Here is a 19,592-nt window from a genome sequence, read left to right as displayed (position 1 = left end):
ATTTATACTTCTGAGTGTTCCTCTAAAACTTCAGATTCCTCCTAAGAAATCAAAATTTCCTGAGATGTCCACGACCTTCCTTGTTTTCTTTTTTTTTTTGTTTATTTCAAACCAACTACAAAATTAAATGTTCTAACTAAGAAGTCACTCCAATATTTTCTCCCAAGCAATTTAATTTCCTTCATATATATATGAATATATTCATATATATGTGCATATATATGAATATATTCATATATATATGTGTGTGTATATATATATACATATACGTGTATGTATATGTGTGTGTGTGTATATATATATATATATATATATATTTTTTTTTTTTTTTTCCACCAGGGACCGCTGGAAGTAGCCCAAGTGTTTTTGGCTGAAATTCCTGCTGATCCAAAACTCTATCGACATCACAACAAGTTGAGGTTATGCTTTAAGGAATTCATCATGAGGTAAGAAGGAAAATGGCTGGGAATTTCAGTAGAGCAGTGGTTCTCAAAGTGCAATCTTAGACCGGCAGCTTCAGCATCACCTGAGAACTTGCTAGAAAGACAGAGTCTCAGGCACCCTCCAGACCTGCTGAATTGGAATCTCTGGAGGTGTGGCTCAGCAATGTGCATTTTAACAAGCCCTCCAGGTGATCCTGATGCACACTGAAGTTTGAGGACCACTGCAGCAGAGCAACACTACTTGAACTACTAATGAGTAACTAACATGTCAACTATAAAACGCTTTTGTGGCTAGCATCCCGTGTGCCTCACAATCACTTGTTGTAAAACAAGTATCATCATCTGCCTTATTTTACAAAAGAGGAATCGGAGGTTCAGAGAGAGGAGATAATTTTACTTAAGGTCACACAGACAGTTGGCAGCAGAGCTGAGCTCAAACCAGGTCTTCTGAATCCAAATAGTCCACATGTCCATCAATGTGCTGATATTCTAGCATTTGTGAGGTTAGAGATATCTCCTCCTTCACAGGCTTTTGCGAGAGGTCCGCAATTTTGCTGCATATACAGGAGACACACTGTGCCCTGCAGTGAATCACAGCCGCTTGGTAATAGGATGTTTGTGTGGCTTTGCGTGTTTGTATTTGTGCATGTGTGTGAACATACTCACAGATTATCATGGTTAATGTTTTGATATTTGAATTGTTTCCTGTATTTGACAACAATTCTGACAGAAAAACTAGTTGTTGTTGTTGTTGTTTTTTCAGTACATAATACATATCTTTTAAAAGGCTAGAAAAATATTTGGGGAATTATTTTATTATTTTATTTTATTTTGAGACAAGGTCTCACTCTGTTGCCCAGGCTGGAGTACAGTGGCATAATCTCAGCTCACTGCAACCTCCACTTCCCAGGCTCAAGAGATTCTCCTCCCTGAGCCTCCCAAGTAGCTGGGACTACAGACGTGTGCCACCACACCTGGCTAATTTTTGTATTTTTGGTAGAAATGGGGTTTCACCGTGTTGGCCAGGCTGATCTTGAACTCCTGACCTCATATGATCCACCTGCCTTGGTCTCCCAAAGTGCTGGGTTTACAGGCATATATCACCGTGCCCGGCCCTATTTTTTATTTTTTGTGGAGACAGGGTCTCACTATGCCGTCTAGGCTGGTCTTGAATTCCTGGGCTCAGAGATTGGGGGCTTAAAAATTTTTTTTTCATATATTTTTATTTAAAATTCGTTATGTTTGAATGCTTCCAAAGTTGACAATGCCCCAGGACCTCTAAAAGGACCTATGAAATGTTTGAAGAGCACTCACTATATTCCAGGCATGATATTAGTTATGGGAATACAGAGATCTGGCTTGTTCCTCTGTTCTTAATGACAGGACATAGCCCTGCATGGCTGAATAATACAATGCAGCATATGCACAGAACTTTAAGAATGACTAACTACAGGACTATAAAGATCAGAAAAGAGAAATCAGTTTCAGGCTGGAGCATTTGTGGGAGGCGTTATGGAAAATCACCACTTAAATCTTGTCTTGACTATATACGTGGAAGAAAGGCGCTAGTGGGGAAGAGGGAGCCAGGACAGTGGCCCTGCCTGATCCAAGGTATCATTTTCAGCTGCTTTAGTTACCCATGGTTTGAAAGTATTACTTACAATATGATATTCAGAGAGAGAGAGAGAGACCACATTCACGTAACTTTTATTTCAGTATATTGCTGTAATTGTTGTTAATCTCTTACTCTATCTAATTTGTAAATTAAGCTTTATCATAGGTATGTATGTATAGGAAAAAAACATAATATATGTAGGGTTCGGTACCATCCGCAGTTTCAGGCATCCCCTGGGGGTCTTGGAACCTACCCCCGAGGATGAGGAGGACTGGGTACCAGTGAGTGGACCAGCAGGACCACGAGACTCTGTCAGGAATGCCTGTGATGCACCGGCTTCCTCTAAGTCCAGCTGGAGCAGCGTGTTCTCATGAGCATGCTAGGACAAGGGGGAAAGATTGGAAATACGATAATATCAGTAAAATGAGGCTCTGAATACAATTTGAATGTTTAAGAAAACTTGTCAAGAGAGTGATTTTCATTTACTTCAGTTTGCCTCAATTTTTTCTACTAGTTACAAATCTTGCAATCCAGTATCTCATGGGTATGATCCTTTCCATGACGCCACCTAGGTCAAATGTACTTACAAAATCCCTACTAAACATGCGATTCTCATTAGCTCCCAGCCCCAGGAAAAGTTACTCCAAAAAGAACCAGGGCCCAGTAAAACTAGTCCCAGGCAAGAGATGCAAGAGGAAATGGACTTTCCTAGGGGTTGCTCCTTTAACAAAGTCATGCATTAGAGTTTCAATAATGATGCTATCATTCTCCCCAGATGGCCTGCAGAAATGTTGGATTTTCAAAATCAAATTCACCACTTTAAATGTTGTTCTCCTACCCTTTTAATGGTGATTCCACATGGGAACCAGTCCCACCTTTCTCCCCGCTGGCTGGGCTGCTGCATTGTTCTAGGAGGCCAGGAGACTGTCCGTGCTTCCCAAACTTCACTGTTCTTACACATCACCTGAGGATTTGTCAAAATGCGGATTTTGGCCTGATGCAGTGGCTCCGCCTCTAATCCCAGCACTTTGGGAGGCTGAGGTGGAAGGACTGCTTGAGCCCAGGAGTTCAGGACCAGCCTGGGCAACATGGCGAAACTCTGTCTCTTTAAAAAAATACAAAAAAATACAAAAATTTAGCCAAGCGTGGTAGTGGTGTGTGCCTGTAGTCCCAGCTACTCGAGAGGCTGAGGTGGGAGGATAGCTTGAGCCCGAGGCGGTCAAGGCTGCAATGAGCCATGATCGTGCCACTGCACTCCAGCCTGGGTGACAGAGAAAGACCCTGTCTCAAAAAAAGAAAAACAAAAATGCAGATTCTGATTCAGTAGGTCTGGGGTGGGTCCGGAAGCACTGCATTTCTAACAGGCCCCCAGGTGATGCTGCTGCTGCTACACTGGACCAAACTTTGAGTGGAGAGCCTGCAAAGATTGCTGAATTTCCTCCCTCTCACATTTCTCCCTATTACCTCTCCCTCCTTCCCTGAGGGCTTAATCTCTTAGGCCATCCTTGTCATCATTTACCACTTTTGCCGTCTGCTTCCTCCCAAAAAATAAATAAATAAATAAGTAATAAAATAAAATTTTAATGGCAAAAAAAGAAGTTGTAAATCTCAATAAAATTATGTGAGAACAAAAAAAAAAGCAAACATGCTCGAACTGCTGCACCTTGAACCAACTATAGACGTCAGTTCATCCATTCATTCAGCAGTTATTGAGCTCCTACTTTGTGCCAGGCACTGTGCTACATATGTGTAAGGATGAAGTCCCAATATCAGTAGGACAAGGCCACAGGCAAAACAGTACTGCTGCTCATTATTCATCTCTATGTGCAAACACGACAGTTGGCCTGCCCTCCACTTCATTCTACAGAGACCAGAAGTCGTGGGTGAGAGTGTGCTGATGGTGCACAACTGTGTAAATTTACTAAAACTCATCAAACTCTACACATACAATGGGTGAATGTTACGGTATGTAAATCATACCCTGAATACAGATAGTAGACGAGGTGCCTCTGTTGCTTAATTGCTTCTCAAGTCCAATCTGGAAGTTACAGCTTTTAATGAATAGAGTAACTATTTTTTCGCATTGTTTGTGCTGGTGTATTTTCTCCTCCACTCTGCTAACAGACAGCAGAGGTGACGCAGAAGTGGAAAATGTTTGGGGCTTGAACAGCTCTCAGGTTTCCCCTTTATTAAGCTCCAGCTTCTCAGCAGACTTGGGCTGTAGATCGATAAGCCCAGATTTCCAAGGTGACCATAAATGAGTCTCTGTTGCTGAGAGCTAATAGCGGAAACATTTGCTTGCCAGGTCCACTGCGTCTAGTGCCACCACTGGGCAGCGACCTTTCTGACTCAGCTGTAGTGGAAGCAGAAACAGCCATAAAGAATCCTGGCAGCCTGACTTGCTGCAGCCAGTACTCATCCAGCCAGTCCTGCAACTCTTCAAACTGTTACCAAGCTGGGACCTCAATCAGCTTCTGTCTTTTCCTGCAATAATAAAAACCATCTCGAGTTCAGAAGCCAAGACAAGAAGATAGAGAGATACAATCTCTCTATCTTCCTCTTCTGCTCCCCCAAACACCCCGACCATTTAGGTTTTTACATTTTCTTCTTTATACTTATCTGGACTTTCTCATTCTTATAAAGACTAAGTGATGTTAAATTTGTTTTTAATTTAAATAAAAGATAGTAGTACTCATTGGCACCAGTTAGAGCTTGCCTTTAAGAGAAGTAGTTTCAGATACACCCTGAAAGGGTTCTGCAGCATATATGTGGTCATAGGCTCAGAAAACAGGCTGTTGAGTGGTGGTGTTTTTAAACTGGAGTTGGGGTCTATGAAGAGAAAGGAGAAGGAATTTGTCCAAGTAGCCAAAGGACAACCAAATGTGTAGAGTGTAGGTGGAAACAGAAGCAGTAGTTTTAACTTGAGACCAAGGCCATATGCCTGGCTTATAGCTGGAAATGTGGAAATGGCTTTCCTAGGCAGTATATGTGGTGCTGGGGTTGGGAATATGGGCACTCAAGCCAGATTGCCTGAGTTCAGATCCCATTCTGCCTCAACTAGATGTGTGACCTTGAGAAGTTACCTACCCTCGGTTTCCCCAGATGTAAAATGGGAATAATAATTGTACCTCTCCCTTGCAGTTAGTGTCAGAATAAAATGAGTTAATACATGGAACTTAGAATAAGACTTCATACATACTAAGGGATCAGTAAGTGTAACATTGTTCAGTGGGGCAAATAGGGGACTGATGGATTTGAGTGGGAAATAGAGAATTAATCTGACTTAAATACGGAGATTGTCTATCCATGATTTGTCTGTCTCTATAAAGTTTGAATCATAAGACACAGTGATGCTGATGAGACATTGGCCTGGGAGCAGCAGGATTCTGGGTTTATATCCAGCTGTGCTGTCCCACAGGTATGTGACTGGACAGGGCACTTCACCTCTTTGCATGTTAGTTTCATCAACTATGAAATAAAGAGACTAGAATACAGCATCTCTAATAGTTTATCATTCTCATATTGTACAAATAGTTCATTTACTTAGCCTGGGTCTGTCAGGCATAATAACGCTACCATGTGCTCTGGCTTCAGCTGTGTGCAGGGACTCTTCTGAACATTTGATATGTTTCAACTAATTTAATCTTTACATTAATTTATGAGGTAGGCTCTTATCACCCTCACATCACAGATGAAGAAACTGTGACATGAAGAGGTTAAGTAGCTTGTTTAAGGTTGCAAAGACAGTAAGCAGCAAAGCGGGATTCAGAGTTGAGCACTCTGGCTCCAGAGTCCATCCTCTTAATTGCCATGCTGAGCTGTTCCCTCTAGTGACTATATTCAGTTGCTAGTAACAGAAGGAAGAGTAGCTTAAATAAGAAATTTATTTTTCTCTCACATTAAATAAGATTGGAGGTAGTCAATGTAGAGCTGTGTAGTGGCCTCATAAAGTCATCAGAGACCCTGGTTCTTTTCCAATCCTTTGCCGTGCCATCCTGGTTCTAGTGTACCCATCTCGTGGTCATGATATGGTTGCTAGGGCTCCAGCCATCATGACCACATCTAGGCAAGTCAGGAGTAGAAATGAGGAAAGAGCAAAAAGATGTGCCCATTTCCCAGTGCCTTCACCTATATTATCAGCTATCCCTACCTGCATGGGAGGCTAGGAAATGTAAGTTTTCAGGTGGCCACACTGCCTGGAGTTCTGCTAGTAGGGAAGAAAGAATGGATATTGAGAAAACAACTAACAAATGTTTGTCTGCCACACTGAGGAACCGATGTATGGGCTGTGCTGAAAAAGGGGGGCCAAGGCTGGGTACAGTGGCTACGCCTGTAATCCCAGTACTTTGGGAGGCTGAGGTGGGCGGATCACTTGAGCTCACAAGTTTGAGACCAGCCTGGGCAACATGGCAAAACCTCGTCTTTACAAAAAATACCAAAAACATTAACCGGGTGTAGTGGCGTGCCTGTAGTTCCAACTGCTCGGGAAGCTGAGGTGGGAGGATCACTTGAGCCCAGGAGGCAGAGGTTGCAGTGAGCTGAGATCATGCCACTGCATTCCACCCTGCATGACAGAATGAGATCCTCTCTCTAAAAAAAGAGGGGGTACCAAGAGATGCAGGGGGGGTGAGGGCAGCATGACTACTCTCTCTGTAGGAGACCTTAACTCTATAAATGGAGGCCCCAAAATGTTACTGCCATCAAAAGCCAGGAATCCTTTTCTGGAGGCGTAACTTCCTGCCCTTTCTAATCCCTATCAATCTGGTTTCTGTAGAACTGTGACTGCTAGAAAACCTCAGGCATATTTGTTCTAAGAAAATACTTGTGTTCGGTGAATTTACCAACAAAGGGAGCATCAGAGGATGTGAGGGAAGTCTGGAATGGTTGTATCACTAAGTGAGAGCAGCAGAGATGTTTGTGGACCTATTGAGAATGTTACAGATAAGACCATTTTTAAAAAGTTGTTTGCAGTGTCATTTTATGATCTTGTGTACATTTTCCAAGAGATGTGGCTATTCTGTAGGAGGGATATTTAGCACATGGCCCTCTTTAGCTTAGGGATTTAAATTAACATAGCAGAAATTATTTCAATTTTAATCAAATAACCTAGAGAATATAACCCAAATGACTGAAAGGAAGAAATGTAGAAAAAGTATATAAAATAATTTTATGCATTATAAAAGTTTAAAGACATAAAGTAATATTACTACATAAAATCTAATTTTTTCACTCCAGCTATTAATATGTTTTTCTTTATAAAACACCACATTTATTAATTGCTGTGTAACAAACTACCTCACAATTTAGTGGCTTAAAAGAAAATTTAATTATTATGCATGTGGTACATAATAATTTTTGCTTTCCTCATTTCTACTCCTGATACTTGCCTAGGATGTGGTCATGATGGCTGGGGCCCTAGCAGGTGTATTGTGGCCATGAGAATGGTTTTGCTGCAACTTGGGGTTGGCTGGGCTCAGCTAAGCGGTTTTTGCTTGGAGTCTCTCAGTTGCACTGAGACAGTGACTAGGACTTGAATTACCTGAATGCTTCCTCACTCATGTCTGGTGTCTGGGCTGAGAATACTCAAACAGCAGGGGCTCCTCCTCTCTCTAACTCTCCTTCTCTCCACATGGTCTCTCCTGCATGACAGCTTTAGGGTAACTAGACTTGTCACAGGATGGTTCAGAACTCTTACAGTACAGAACGAGAGAGAGACAGAGGCCATGTTATCTTTTATTAGCCAGTCACACAGTGCCACCTCCACCACATCCTATTCACTGTGGCTGTCACAAAGAACCATCCACCTCCTGATGGGGGCATGGGCAAGGTTCTAGGAGAGCACATTCTTGTGGCCATTTTTAGAAATACAATCTGCTACACTCCAGAAGCATCTGTCTGCCTTATTATCATAGCTTCTGATTTAATTCTCCCAGCAACCCTAGGAGATTATATGAGCTTATTATCCCCATTTTCCAGATGAGAAAATTGAAGATTTTTATGGTTAAGTCATCCTGCTAATGAGTAGCAGCTTGTTTCAACCGCAGTTGTCTGCATATAACACATTTAACTCAGTCAAGGGCACATGGTAAGGAATCAGAAGGTGTTAGCTAGCTACTACTACTTCTGCAAACAAAGACTAAGGAGAGTTTAGTTGATTTTACCAAAGTTGTCGGAGTAGACTTCCCCAAATTAGCTGTTAGCTTTGGCAGGACTCATCCCACCTCCTGTAGCCTGCCAATGTTATAAACTTGGGCCTTGAAGTCATCCTGAAACTGATCTTATTTTACACATGGTGGTAATTGTAACTGTTAGTTAAGAAGCAATAAAAAAAATAATAAGGGGTGATATAGATTTCTCAGGATTCAAAGGCCATATGCCTTCCCTTCTATTTCTTCCCTAAAACCTTTAATTCATAACCTTAGGTATCCTATAATTTGCTTCAATTAATGACAAACATAAAAGATAGGTGAAAATCCAGTTAAGGGAGTTCTTTCAGATTCTGTGTGAGTTAAATCAAGTCCTTCTTCTATAGCAGGCTAATTCCATGATGAAGCTGTGGTGCTAAGTTTATTTTTGCCTAGGCAGGTAGCTCTTCCTTGCCACATGCTATCCTCTTCCTCTTTGACTGTCATCCTGAAAATGTGTTCAGTGTTAAGAGGATTTGATAACAATGTCTGGGTGTCTCCATAACTTAGTCCAAATCTAGTACCACTGTTAGGAAAATAATGTAAGCCATATTGATCACCCACGTCTTATTCATTTGAAGGATAATATAGTTATTACTAATTATTGCGTGTTAGGTAACATACAGCCATTATTCTGTCCCTTTAAGGTTTATTGATTTGTAAGTTCCCTTGGGTAGAAGAGTACAAAACAAAAGGCAAAACTTTATCATGTTTAAATAACATGATTTCCTTCTTTGGTGTGTACCGTACTGTGTAGGAGACAGGGAAAACACCAGGTTTAACGGTCCACAAGCCAGATAACCATGATGAGTTCTAAAGATTTTCTCTGTCTTTAATGTTCTTCAGTTTTGTCATGAGAAGACTGGATATAGATCTGTTGTTGTTCATTAGAGGATTTATATCTCTCTTCAACTCTAGAAAATTACCAGCTGTTATCTCTTTAAATATTGCCTCCCTCTCATTTTCCATTCCCTTGGAGATTCTATTAGATGTGGGTTGGATCTTCCTTATATCTCTATGTTTCTTAACCAATTTTTTCATATTTTTTATTTTTTAAATCTCATTGGTGATTTCCTTGGATCTGTCATACATTTACTTCTCCAATTATGTCTAGTCTATTATTTAACCTTTAACCTTTCCATTGAGGTTTTTGTCTTTTAGCAACTGTATTTTTTCTTTTTTTTTTTTTTTTTTTTTGGTGAGACAAGGTCTGGTTCTGTCACCCAGGCTGGAGTGCAGTGGCATGATCTTGGCTCACTGCAACCTCCACCTCCCAGGCTCAAGCCATCTTCCCACCTCAGCTTCCCAAATAGCTGGGGCTGCAGTCACCTGCCACCATACCCAGCTAATTTTTATATTTTTTGTAGAGGTGGGGTTTTGCCATGTTGCCCAGTCTGGTCTTTAACTTGTGAGCTCAGACCATCCACCCATCTTCGCTTCCCAAAGTGCTGGGATTACAGGCATGAGGCACCACACCCAGCCTAGTGACTGCATTTTTCTTTTTTCTAGAAGTTCTGTTTGGTCCTTTTCTGAACTTTTCCTGGTCTCTTTTTTCATTTTCCCTGTTTATTTGTTTTTATCATGGATTTTATACCTTTTATTTATTTTCTTTTTTTTTTCTAGTTACATGGTTACTTAGGATTTTATACATTTTATTACCTCTCTATATTAACTTTGGTTTTTTACATTGTTTTATTATCTCTAATTCTTATTGGACTAATTCTTTTGTTTGATGCATCTGTTAGTTTTCCCTCGTGGTGGTTGGTTTCTTCATATGGTTTGTAATTTTTTATTGTGAGCTCATCTTTGGCGAGAGTGGCTCATATGCCCTGATTGAGAATGTGTTCCTTCCGAACAACTTTATGTTGGTTTGTCTGAATCCTAGCAACTTCAGTAATCTTGGACTGGCTTTTAAGTTATTCTCTCACCTTGAAGCACATACAGTCAAGGAATGTACATTTGTAACTTATACTATGTGTGGTGCAAGCCTAGAATTTCCATTTCTCAATATGACTTTCTTTCCCATAAATGGCCCTAAGCTGATAGCAAGTTTTCATTCTGCCTCTCTGGACATCTTGCAGCATTTTTCTAAACCCTCTTTCATAGATGGGATAGCTTTTCAAGGCTCTGGACGATATGCAGGTGGCATATGCAGAATCTCCCTTTGCCCTGGCCAAGGCCACATCACTAATCTTGTGTGAGCTTTGAAGCCCCTTGCCCTCAGCCCATAGACCTATACACAGTCCTAAAATCTTCATGGGCAGTCCTACTGACAGCTGCCTTGTCACCAGCTCCTGTGATCATTCTAGCTTTGATTTTTCTCTTTCTTTCTGGCACCTGGTGTTCCCCTTTCTCTTTCAACAAGTTTTTGCTGTGCTTTCCTAGCACTTCCATATGTGCGTAGCAGGAGGAGGCTGAATGCCATCTGCTCTGTCTGCCATGTTGCTGTAAATCACAGTGAGTTTTTTGTAAGTGTAACAGCTTCCATTCTGCAGTGTGTTTTGAGTCTGACTCTTAGATCCATCACTTCCTCACAGTGTTATCTTGGGCAAGCATCCTAACATTTCTGAGTTTCAGAAACAAAATAGAGATAAATGCTGACTTTTTAGGGTTGTTGGGAAAATTAAACAGATAATGCATGTAAAACTTCTTGAAACTTCTTCTGGCACATAGCAAGTCAGAGGTTCTCAATTCTGGCTAGGTTGGCTTCAGTATCCCCTGGGCAACTTTTTAAAATTAGACATTTCTGGGCCAGAAGCAATGGCCCACACTTGAAGTCCCAGCTACCCAGGAGGCTGAGGTAGGAGGATCACTGGGGCCCAGGAGGTCGAAGTTTGCCATGAGCTGTGATCATGCCACTGCACTCCAGCCTGGGTGATAGAGTGAGCCCCGTCTCAAAAAATAATAAAATAAGGTAAAAAAAAAAACAAACACAGAGATTTCTGGGTGCTACCCCTCAGCAGTTATGATTCATTAAGTCTGAGATAGATCCCAGAAATCTGCATTTTGAAAAGCTCCACAGGTGATCCCGATATGCCACCCAGTTTGAAAACGCTCTTAAAGTTATTCGAAAAATCGTAAGTAATTTCATTGTTCTCAGATTTCTAAGCACTTCAAAGTCATTTATTTCTCCCACACTGATATTTTCATCTCAGATGTGGTGAAGCTGTAGAGAAAAACAAGCGTCTCATCACGGCAGACCAGAGGGAATATCAGCAGGAACTCAAAAAGAACTATAACAAGCTAAAAGAGAACCTCAGGCCAATGATCGAGCGGAAAATTCCAGAACTGTACAAGCCAATATTCAGAGTTGAGAGTCAAAAGAGGTAAGAACAGGGCAGAGGAGGCCTCTTCCGGTGGGATACAGGGCAGCGCATGGGGCCTAGCACCTTGGGGCATGCTCTGCTGCACTTGGGGAGCTGCAGAACCTCGAAAGGGTGGAAGAGGGTCCCACAATCAGAGAGGCTACCGGAGTGTGCTTCATTCTGCCTCTGTCCTCCCCATCCCTGCTCCTTGGCCTCTCCCAGACGCCTTGGTGTTGGTCTTGTACCAGGGTACTCCCAGGGCTGAATGGTGGCCTGTGTTGGTTTCTTTGTTTGTTTGGTTGGTTTGTATGTTTGTTTTGGCACAGTGTGAAGGGGTCGCAGACCTCTCACTTATTATTTGCTGAGTTGTCCATGACTGATGTCCATTTCTACTGGGTGATCCACCCCCAACCCTTTCTAAAAGGCTAACTGATCTTTTCTTGCTTCTGTACGCTCTCTTTCCCTCTCCTCCCTCTCTTTTCTTAATTTCAGGGACTCCTTCCACAGATCTAGTTTCAGGAAATGTGAAACCCAGTTGTCACAGGGCAGCTAAGAAAAGCCATCTTCATTCGTGGAGACTGTGGCCCTGCAACCCTGGAGAAGGACTTGCTGGTACTTAAAAAATGGGACATTTGCCACCCAGGACTGACTGTGCACTCCCCGACCAGCCGACATTTGCCACCCAGGACTGACTGTGCACTCCCCGACCAGCCGACATTTGCCACCCAGGACTGACTGTGCACTCCCCGACCAGCCGACGTTTGCCACGCAGGACTGACTGTGCACTCCCCGACCAGCCGACATTTGCCACCCAGGACTGACTGTGCACTCCCCGACCAGCCGACATTTGCCACGCAGGACTGACTGTGCACTCCCCGACCAGCCGACATTTGCCACGCAGGACTGACTGTGCACTCCCCGACCCGCCAGCACTCGGGAAGCTTTGGGATCCCAGGAACCATGGAGTTATTCCCAAATGGACTCTGACCAGATTTTTGCCACACTGGGGGGTGGCGGGATGGAGGATGGGTACTCAGGCATGACTGCGTATTTATTAAAGTGTGTTTTTCCACAACGTACCAAACAAGGCATAAGCAGCTTCTCCTGCTGACTGGCCAATCACTGCCCATCTGAGAGATGATTTCCTCTGGCCCATATTTGAATTTATTGGAGTAACTCAAATTGCCTGAGGAAAAATGGAAAAATTATCCACCAGTCGATTCAAACTGAATTTCACTCTTTATAGGAAGGCAGGGCAAACTTGTAGGAGTACGAAACATTTTCAATAAATCTACAAAGGGAAGCCTTACTACAATTCCAAAAATCATCATGGTTGGAAATTTGGGAGGAGATTATTTGTGAACTTGTTACCCTTTTGGTAATGGTGGACTAATTGCTGTATAGTTATTTTTGTTTTATTATTACTGTTACATTAATTTAACATGCATTTATAGAAGAATACATTCAAAGCACTGATGTAGGAGATACACGGTACGTGGAGCAGTCAGCCAGAAATCACAGATACTGCTTTCACTTAAATGGAAACAATTCTCCGATAATGCTTTGCTTTTTTTCTTATGTCACTCTTGTGTACTATCTATTTTTCTCCTCTCTGGGACCAAGTTTCTTTTTATAAAGCAATAATATATCTGTTTTCATTTCAGAACATTGTGCTGTCTGTCAGCATATGTATATCAGCTACAAAATATATTCAACTTTGACTTCTTTTGACAAAGGACTTTAGGAAAAAGAGGAACAAAGACATTATCTGAGAATTAAATTATATATTTTTAATATGACTGTGACCTTGACTGATAATAAAGATGTAATAAGAATTGCAAGCTAAATGTTTCCCTTTGCAACTCATGTTTTGTGTTTTGTTTTGATGACCTACTCGTAATGTTTTGTAAGGCACTTCAGAGAGAAGACAGATGCATCATCCTGGCCTCCATCAAATAACACTATCCAAGGTGGCACCTCTTCTGCAATGTTTAACCCTGCTAGTAATGAACGATGACTTAGTTCGGATATTTCAGAACTTTTTGTTTATACCATCAGGTATGCATGAATTTATAATCTGAAAGAGGACTTAAAATAATAATTAAAACTTACCAGCTTAAGTGCTAAACTTTTTATTTTTTAGGTATTTGGGGAAGAAGTCTTTTTAAAGTATACACCTAACTGCTTTTTAAAATGAGTACACATGACATACTTTAATTCCATATGTATTCCCCTAGTCTTTGGGAGACACTGTGTCGAGACCAAGGTAAAAAAACATGGTCACCGCCCTCCAAATCGTCTCCGTTCCCTGAGGAAGATCATATACCTGTGTAGTAGCCACAGTACAAAACAGACTAGAACACAGCCCATAGCATGTAACCTTTTCCTGACTAACTCAAGGATAGGCCAACACCTATGGTATTAGATTCTGCCCTAAAACAATAAGGGTTAGATGCTAAGTTATATAGTCCTGGACCTTAACTCAAATAGCCATAATAACCCTAGTAACCTAGAATATTCCTGATTAAATATCCCCTGCTTTTAGATACCTGTTGTCCATTTGGGTTTGTTTTTTACAGTCTCTTTTGTACCACAGTGGATACATTTGCTTCATGAGTGCAGGAACCGTGTTCACTGCTGCATTCTTATCCCCTAGCCCTGCACCAAACACACAAAAGATACCCAATAAATATTTGTTGATTCACTAAATGAATGAATGAATGATGAGTAGGCCTGCTTCTAGAAGGGCACTGCCCATAAGAATGTAATGCAAGCCACATATATAATTTTAAAAATTCTAGTAGCCATATTAAAAATAATAATAGGCCAAGTGCAGTGGCTCATACCTGTAATACCAGCAGTTTGGAAGACCAAGGTGGGCAGATGACTTGAGCCCAGGAGTTTGAGACCAGCCTGGGCAACATGGCTAAACCCTATCTCTACCAAAAAAAATATAAAAAATTAACCAAGTGTGGTGGCATGTGCCTGTAGTCCCAGCTACTCGGGAGGCTAAGGTGGGAGGATCACTTGAGCCCAGAAGGTTGAGGCTGCAGTGAGCCATGATCGTGTCACTGCACTCTAGCCTGGGTGACAGAGTGAGACCCTGTCTCAAAAAATAATCAGCATCATAAAAAGAAACCAGCAAAATTAACTTTACTAGTATATTTAACCCAATGTATATAAAATATTATTTCAGTATGCTTCCACTATAAAAAATTATTTTACAGTCTTTTTTTTTTCCATATTAAGTCTTTAAAAATCTGATGTGTAGTTTGTACTTACAGCACATTGCAGTTAGGACTGGCCACATTTTAAGTGCACAGTAGCCACAGGGGGCCACTGGCTACCGTAGTGGATAGTGCCATTCTAGAAGCTTTCAGCTTTTTCAGCTGGATGCCTCTGATTTGTGGGCTCAGAATATAGATAACCAAAGAAGTGGGACTAGTGTCTGAAGTAAGAATGACAGGGTATGATTGAGAGCCCCATGAGCTTACCTAGGAGAGAAACTTGTGGGGTTGCAGAATAAGGATTTGTCAATATTGGCTCTAGCTGTTCACACTATTTCTGGGCTAACTCCCAGATCATTTCTCAACTCCAGATAGTTAAGTGGGGAGCATGGCTGCACTTTTTAAAGTGATGGCACAAAAAAGGATACTGAACGTTGGTCCTCTGATTATATATTCTAAATATGCAGTTAGAAAAGAGGCCTTTTAAGAATCCCTAAGAGTAAAGCAAATTAGTATCTTTGTTTCCTGAAAATTAGAGAAACTTGATATGCCATGATAGCCCTCTTCATTTTATTTGGAAAACTCTTCTATGAAAGCTTATTAGAGAAAATTTTCTGATTAGCTTCATGCCTCCCCTCCTTCAGCAAGGTCAAGGGTGCAGTTGTCACTATCACATAAGAATCTCATAAAAATTAAACATGAATATACTGCACAGATCTGATTGGGTTTGTCATGCCACACATTGTTTTAAATTCCATAATTCTATTCTATAAAGAGTGCTTTCTATGACAATAGATCGTTTAAAAACAAACAAACAAACAAACAAAATTTAGAGTTGTCATTGGTAATTGTGGTTGCAAGTATGCTTTCAAAGACCAGAAACCTTTATTTTGCTTTGAATGTATTTTTTTTCTTTTTTCTTTTTGAGACGGAGTCTCACTCTGTTGCCCAGGCTGGAGTGCAGTGGCACGATCTTGGCTCACTGCAAGCTCCGCCTCCCAGGTTCACGCCATTCTCCTGCCTCAGCCTCCCGAGTAGCTGGGACTACAGGCACCCGCCACCACGCCCAGCTAATTTTTTGTATTTTTTAGTAGAGACAGAGTTTCACCACGTTAGCCAGGATGGTCTCGATCTCCTGACCTCGTGATCCACCCGCCTCGGCCTCCCAAAGTGCTGGGATTACAGGCGTGAGCCACCGTGCCCGGCCTTGAATGCATTTTTAAATGTTGTTCTCACAAATGCTGTAAAACTATTACTGATTATGTATCATTTTGCAAACAAACAAACCTAAAGGTTATAAATATATTCTTAGAATTCAGGGTATGGCCGGGGTATGAACATCCTGTACATTCTTTTTTGTGCTTAAAGCAATACTTCCCATTGCCTTAGATAGGTAGGGTTCAACTGGCAATCTTTTTTTATAAATGATAGAAAACCAAACTTGAACTGGCATTTTTAAAGGAGGTGGTAGAGTTTAGTAGTTCACTTAGCAGAATAATTCAGAGATAGCATTGATTCAGACCCAGCTTGATTCAAGATCATATCCCAAGCCATTTGCCATCTCTGCTTCCTCTTGGTTGGCACTCACCCTCAGGCTTTCAGCAGTGCTCCCTGGAAATTCTGGGCTCATCCATTATGGCAATAGCAGCGCTGAGCTTCACAGTCCCATACCACAACTCCCCACAAAGAAGAGACCTTCTATGTCCCAGAATTCCCATTGGAATTCCTTGGGTTCACTCTGATTAGAATGGCTCGTGCTAACTGAGGTTCTTCCCTCAAGCTACAAGTTGGGTCAATACTGAAACCATATGGCTGACAATAGGGGTACTGGGAGTTCCTTGGTGAATTAAGAAGGGGAAAGACAGTTAAACCACAAGGCTCACTACAGGAGGTTTTGCTTTAAAGCAGATGCAGTCAGAAGAAATTTATGTAGAGACAAAGATTACAATCTATCTAATTCATATAATATTCACCATCACTGGCCTTGTAGGACCATCCCCAGTAGAGGATTTGCAATATATGAAGAAGGAAGACTTAGGGTTTATATCCTGATGAAGGGTGGGGATTGGAATAGGTGGGTGGGGGGAGGGAATGTCTCACTGTACCAGTAATTCATTTTCTGGAGTGTCTTACCAAAATGGTGCAAATGACCAGGATGGAGTTGGGGGGGCGGGAGTAGGAGAAAAATGAAGGCAACAGAAAAACAGGATACAATTATGTTTCAACAGAAAAAGCTAAGCATCAAAATTGTGTCTTTTCTCATCATTGTATCCCTAGTACCTGGCCCAAAGTGGGTATTCAATGAATGTTTATAAGTAACCAAAGTAATGAATGAAGGTAGCCGTCAGTGATGATGTCTGCCAGACTGCACCTTTTCTGTAGCTCTAAGGTAAAAGCAGCTCCTAAAGGAAATTAGACAACAGGGATCACTTGGTCCCAGAGGAATGACTTTCCATTCACTCTTGACTTTTCCTATTATTAATGCATGGGCAAAATTTAAGAGAATTTTTCCCCTTTCTACTGCTTTCCCTCAAACGTAGATGATAGCTTCAATATTATTATTATTATTATTATTATTTTTGAGACAGAGTCTCACTCTGTCAGCCAGGCTGGAGTGCAGTGGCACCATCTCAGCTCACTGCAACCTCCACCTCCCTGGTTCAAGCAATTCTCCTGCCTCAGCCTCCTGAGTAGCTGGGATTACAGGCGTCCACCACCACGCCTGACTAATTTTTGTATTTTTAGTAGAGATGGGGTTTTACCATGTTGGCCAGGCTGGTCTCAAATTCCTGACCTCAGGTGATCCACCTGCCTCTGCCTCCCAAAGTGCTGGGATTACAGGCGTGAGCCAAGCTTCAATATTCTTAAACCCAACCTCACACAGCCTGATTTAAAAACTAAATTTCTGCCGAGCCCGGTGGCTCACGCCTGTAATCCCAGCACTTTGGGAGGCGGAGGCGGGCGGATCACAAGCTCAGGAGATCAAGACCATCCTGGCTAACACGGTGAAACCCCGTCTCTACTAAAAATACAAAAATAAAAAAATTAGCTGAGTGTGGTGGTGGGCGCCTGTAGTCCCAGCTACTCGGGAGGCTGAGGCAGGAGAATGGTGCGAACCCGGGAGACGGAGGTTGCAGTGAAGCCAGATTGCGCCACTACACTCCAGCCTGGGCAAAGAGCAAGACTCCGTCTCAAAAAAATAAATAAATAAATAAATAAATAAATTTCTGGCCAGGCACGGTGGCTCATGCCTGTAATCCCAACCCTTTGGGAGGCCAAGGCTGGCAGTTCGCTTGAGCCCAGGAGGTCGAGACTAGTCTGACAAACATGTCAAAACCCCGTTTCTACAAAAAATACAAAAATTACCTAGGTATGGTGGTGCCTGCCTGTAGTCTCAGCTACTTGGGGGGCTGAGGCATGAATCCAGGAGTTCAAGGCTACAGTGAGCTATGATTGTGTCACTGCACTCCAGCCTGGGCAACAGAGTGAGACCCTGTCTCAAAAACCAAAACAAACAAAAAAGAAAGCAAAAACTAAATTTCTGATAATCACTAAGTTTTTAATTATGAAATTACTAGAGGAAATGCAGCATCACCTTGGTCGAAAAACATTCGGAGAGCCGTGCACATTCCTGATCCCTAAGTCCTTGATGTTGCACCCATCTTGAGGAGCAGTGCTCTCTCTGGACCGATGTTACTGAATCCAACCCAGTTCCTACTTGATTTTTGTGGCATTAGCCTGGCAGCTAGTTTTTACCTTTACTATTTTTACTACATATTAGGAGATGGCAAATTACTGATAGCCAGGATAAGGGAGTGATTTTCAAGGCATTATAGCTCTAAAAAACAATTGAGAAATCAGCTCCCTCATCACTTCCTTAATGCAATGAGAGAACACGACACGGATGAACAAACTGTTCTGTTATCCAACAAGATTATCAGAGTTATTAGTGAGATAATAAAAAAGTATATGTGACTGCCAAAAGTCTCCAGACTAAGGACCAGAAGACCTGGTTTCTTGTTCTTTCACTTTCTAGTCCTGCAATTCTGGCGAAGTTACTATACTGCTCTGAGGTTCAGGGTTTTTTCACTGTGAAAGAGGGTGCAAGTTCCTCCACATTCTTCCAATCTACTGAGGAAACCCAATGAGATAATGCATGGGAACATGTTTTGGAAACTCAAAAGTGCTGCCCAAAATGTAAGGTAACACTGTTTACAATGGACACTTCCAGAAAGTTTAGCCAACACCCCCATACATTGCATCCGCTTCTGACAACGTTAATCAAAATCAGGCCAAAGGTGCAGGCAGGACAGAGGCCTGACTTACCAGAAAATAAATGTCTGGTCTATTCCACTTGTAGTGCCAGTTTACATTGTCTGGCGAGAGCCAACTACCAGGGCCTCCGGGTAGAAGAAAGAAAGGGTATCAGTGGAACTGAGAGTGTATACAGTGGCGCCTGAAAACCCAACCTCGCCAGGCTTCCCTGTCTCCTGTGTGCAGCATGTTTGCAGTGCATTCCTCTGGAAGGTAAATACACGGAGTCCCGCAGCCCACCTGTGTCCACCTAGCCTGTAAGTGCCCCCTGAGGGTATCAAAGCACGCGGACTTCCACTAGAAACAAAGCCACCGGGCGGCAAGTTTCCCCGTTAACAACAACGAAGAAAGAGAGGACTTGGCAGCTATGACGGATCTGCAATAATTAAACTGACGTTGCTGTTTAGAAGCCTGGGGGTTGCCTGCAGCCTCCCAGGCTCCACTCCATCGGCTCCAACTCTGCAGGCGGGCCGTGAATGTCTCTAGATGCATATTAAGCAAAA

At 42.1% G+C, this 19,592-nt stretch overlaps 1 protein-coding gene across 25 annotated transcripts in view; it reads left to right on the top strand.

Annotated features, from left to right (window-relative positions):
• DOCK8 (dedicator of cytokinesis 8) overlaps positions 1–13,665 on the top strand; it is a 252,223-nt gene extending 238,558 nt beyond the window's left edge. For 17 of the 25 annotated variants that reach the window (XM_016960514.4, XM_016960513.4, XM_009456235.5 and 14 more), the window contains 3 exons: positions 340–446; positions 11,399–11,569; positions 12,041–13,395. In XM_016960514.4, coding sequence (XP_016816003.3) covers positions 340–446; positions 11,399–11,569; positions 12,041–12,101 — 339 coding nt within the window. In that variant the 3' untranslated portion in view covers positions 12,102–13,395. Of the gene's footprint in view, positions 1–339; positions 447–11,398; positions 11,570–12,040; positions 13,396–13,459 lie in introns of those variants that run through there. The other 8 variants (XR_008536987.2, XR_001720634.4, XR_010148794.1 and 5 more) reach the window with 2 other exon arrangements.
• Positions 13,666–19,592: the final 5,927 nt, after the last annotated feature.

The sequence above is a fragment of the Pan troglodytes genome, chromosome 11 (assembly GCF_028858775.2).
Source record: "Pan troglodytes isolate AG18354 chromosome 11, NHGRI_mPanTro3-v2.0_pri, whole genome shotgun sequence".
NCBI classification, from domain to species: domain Eukaryota; kingdom Metazoa; phylum Chordata; class Mammalia; order Primates; family Hominidae; genus Pan; species Pan troglodytes.
This window is presented reverse-complemented; position numbering and strand designations above follow the sequence as displayed.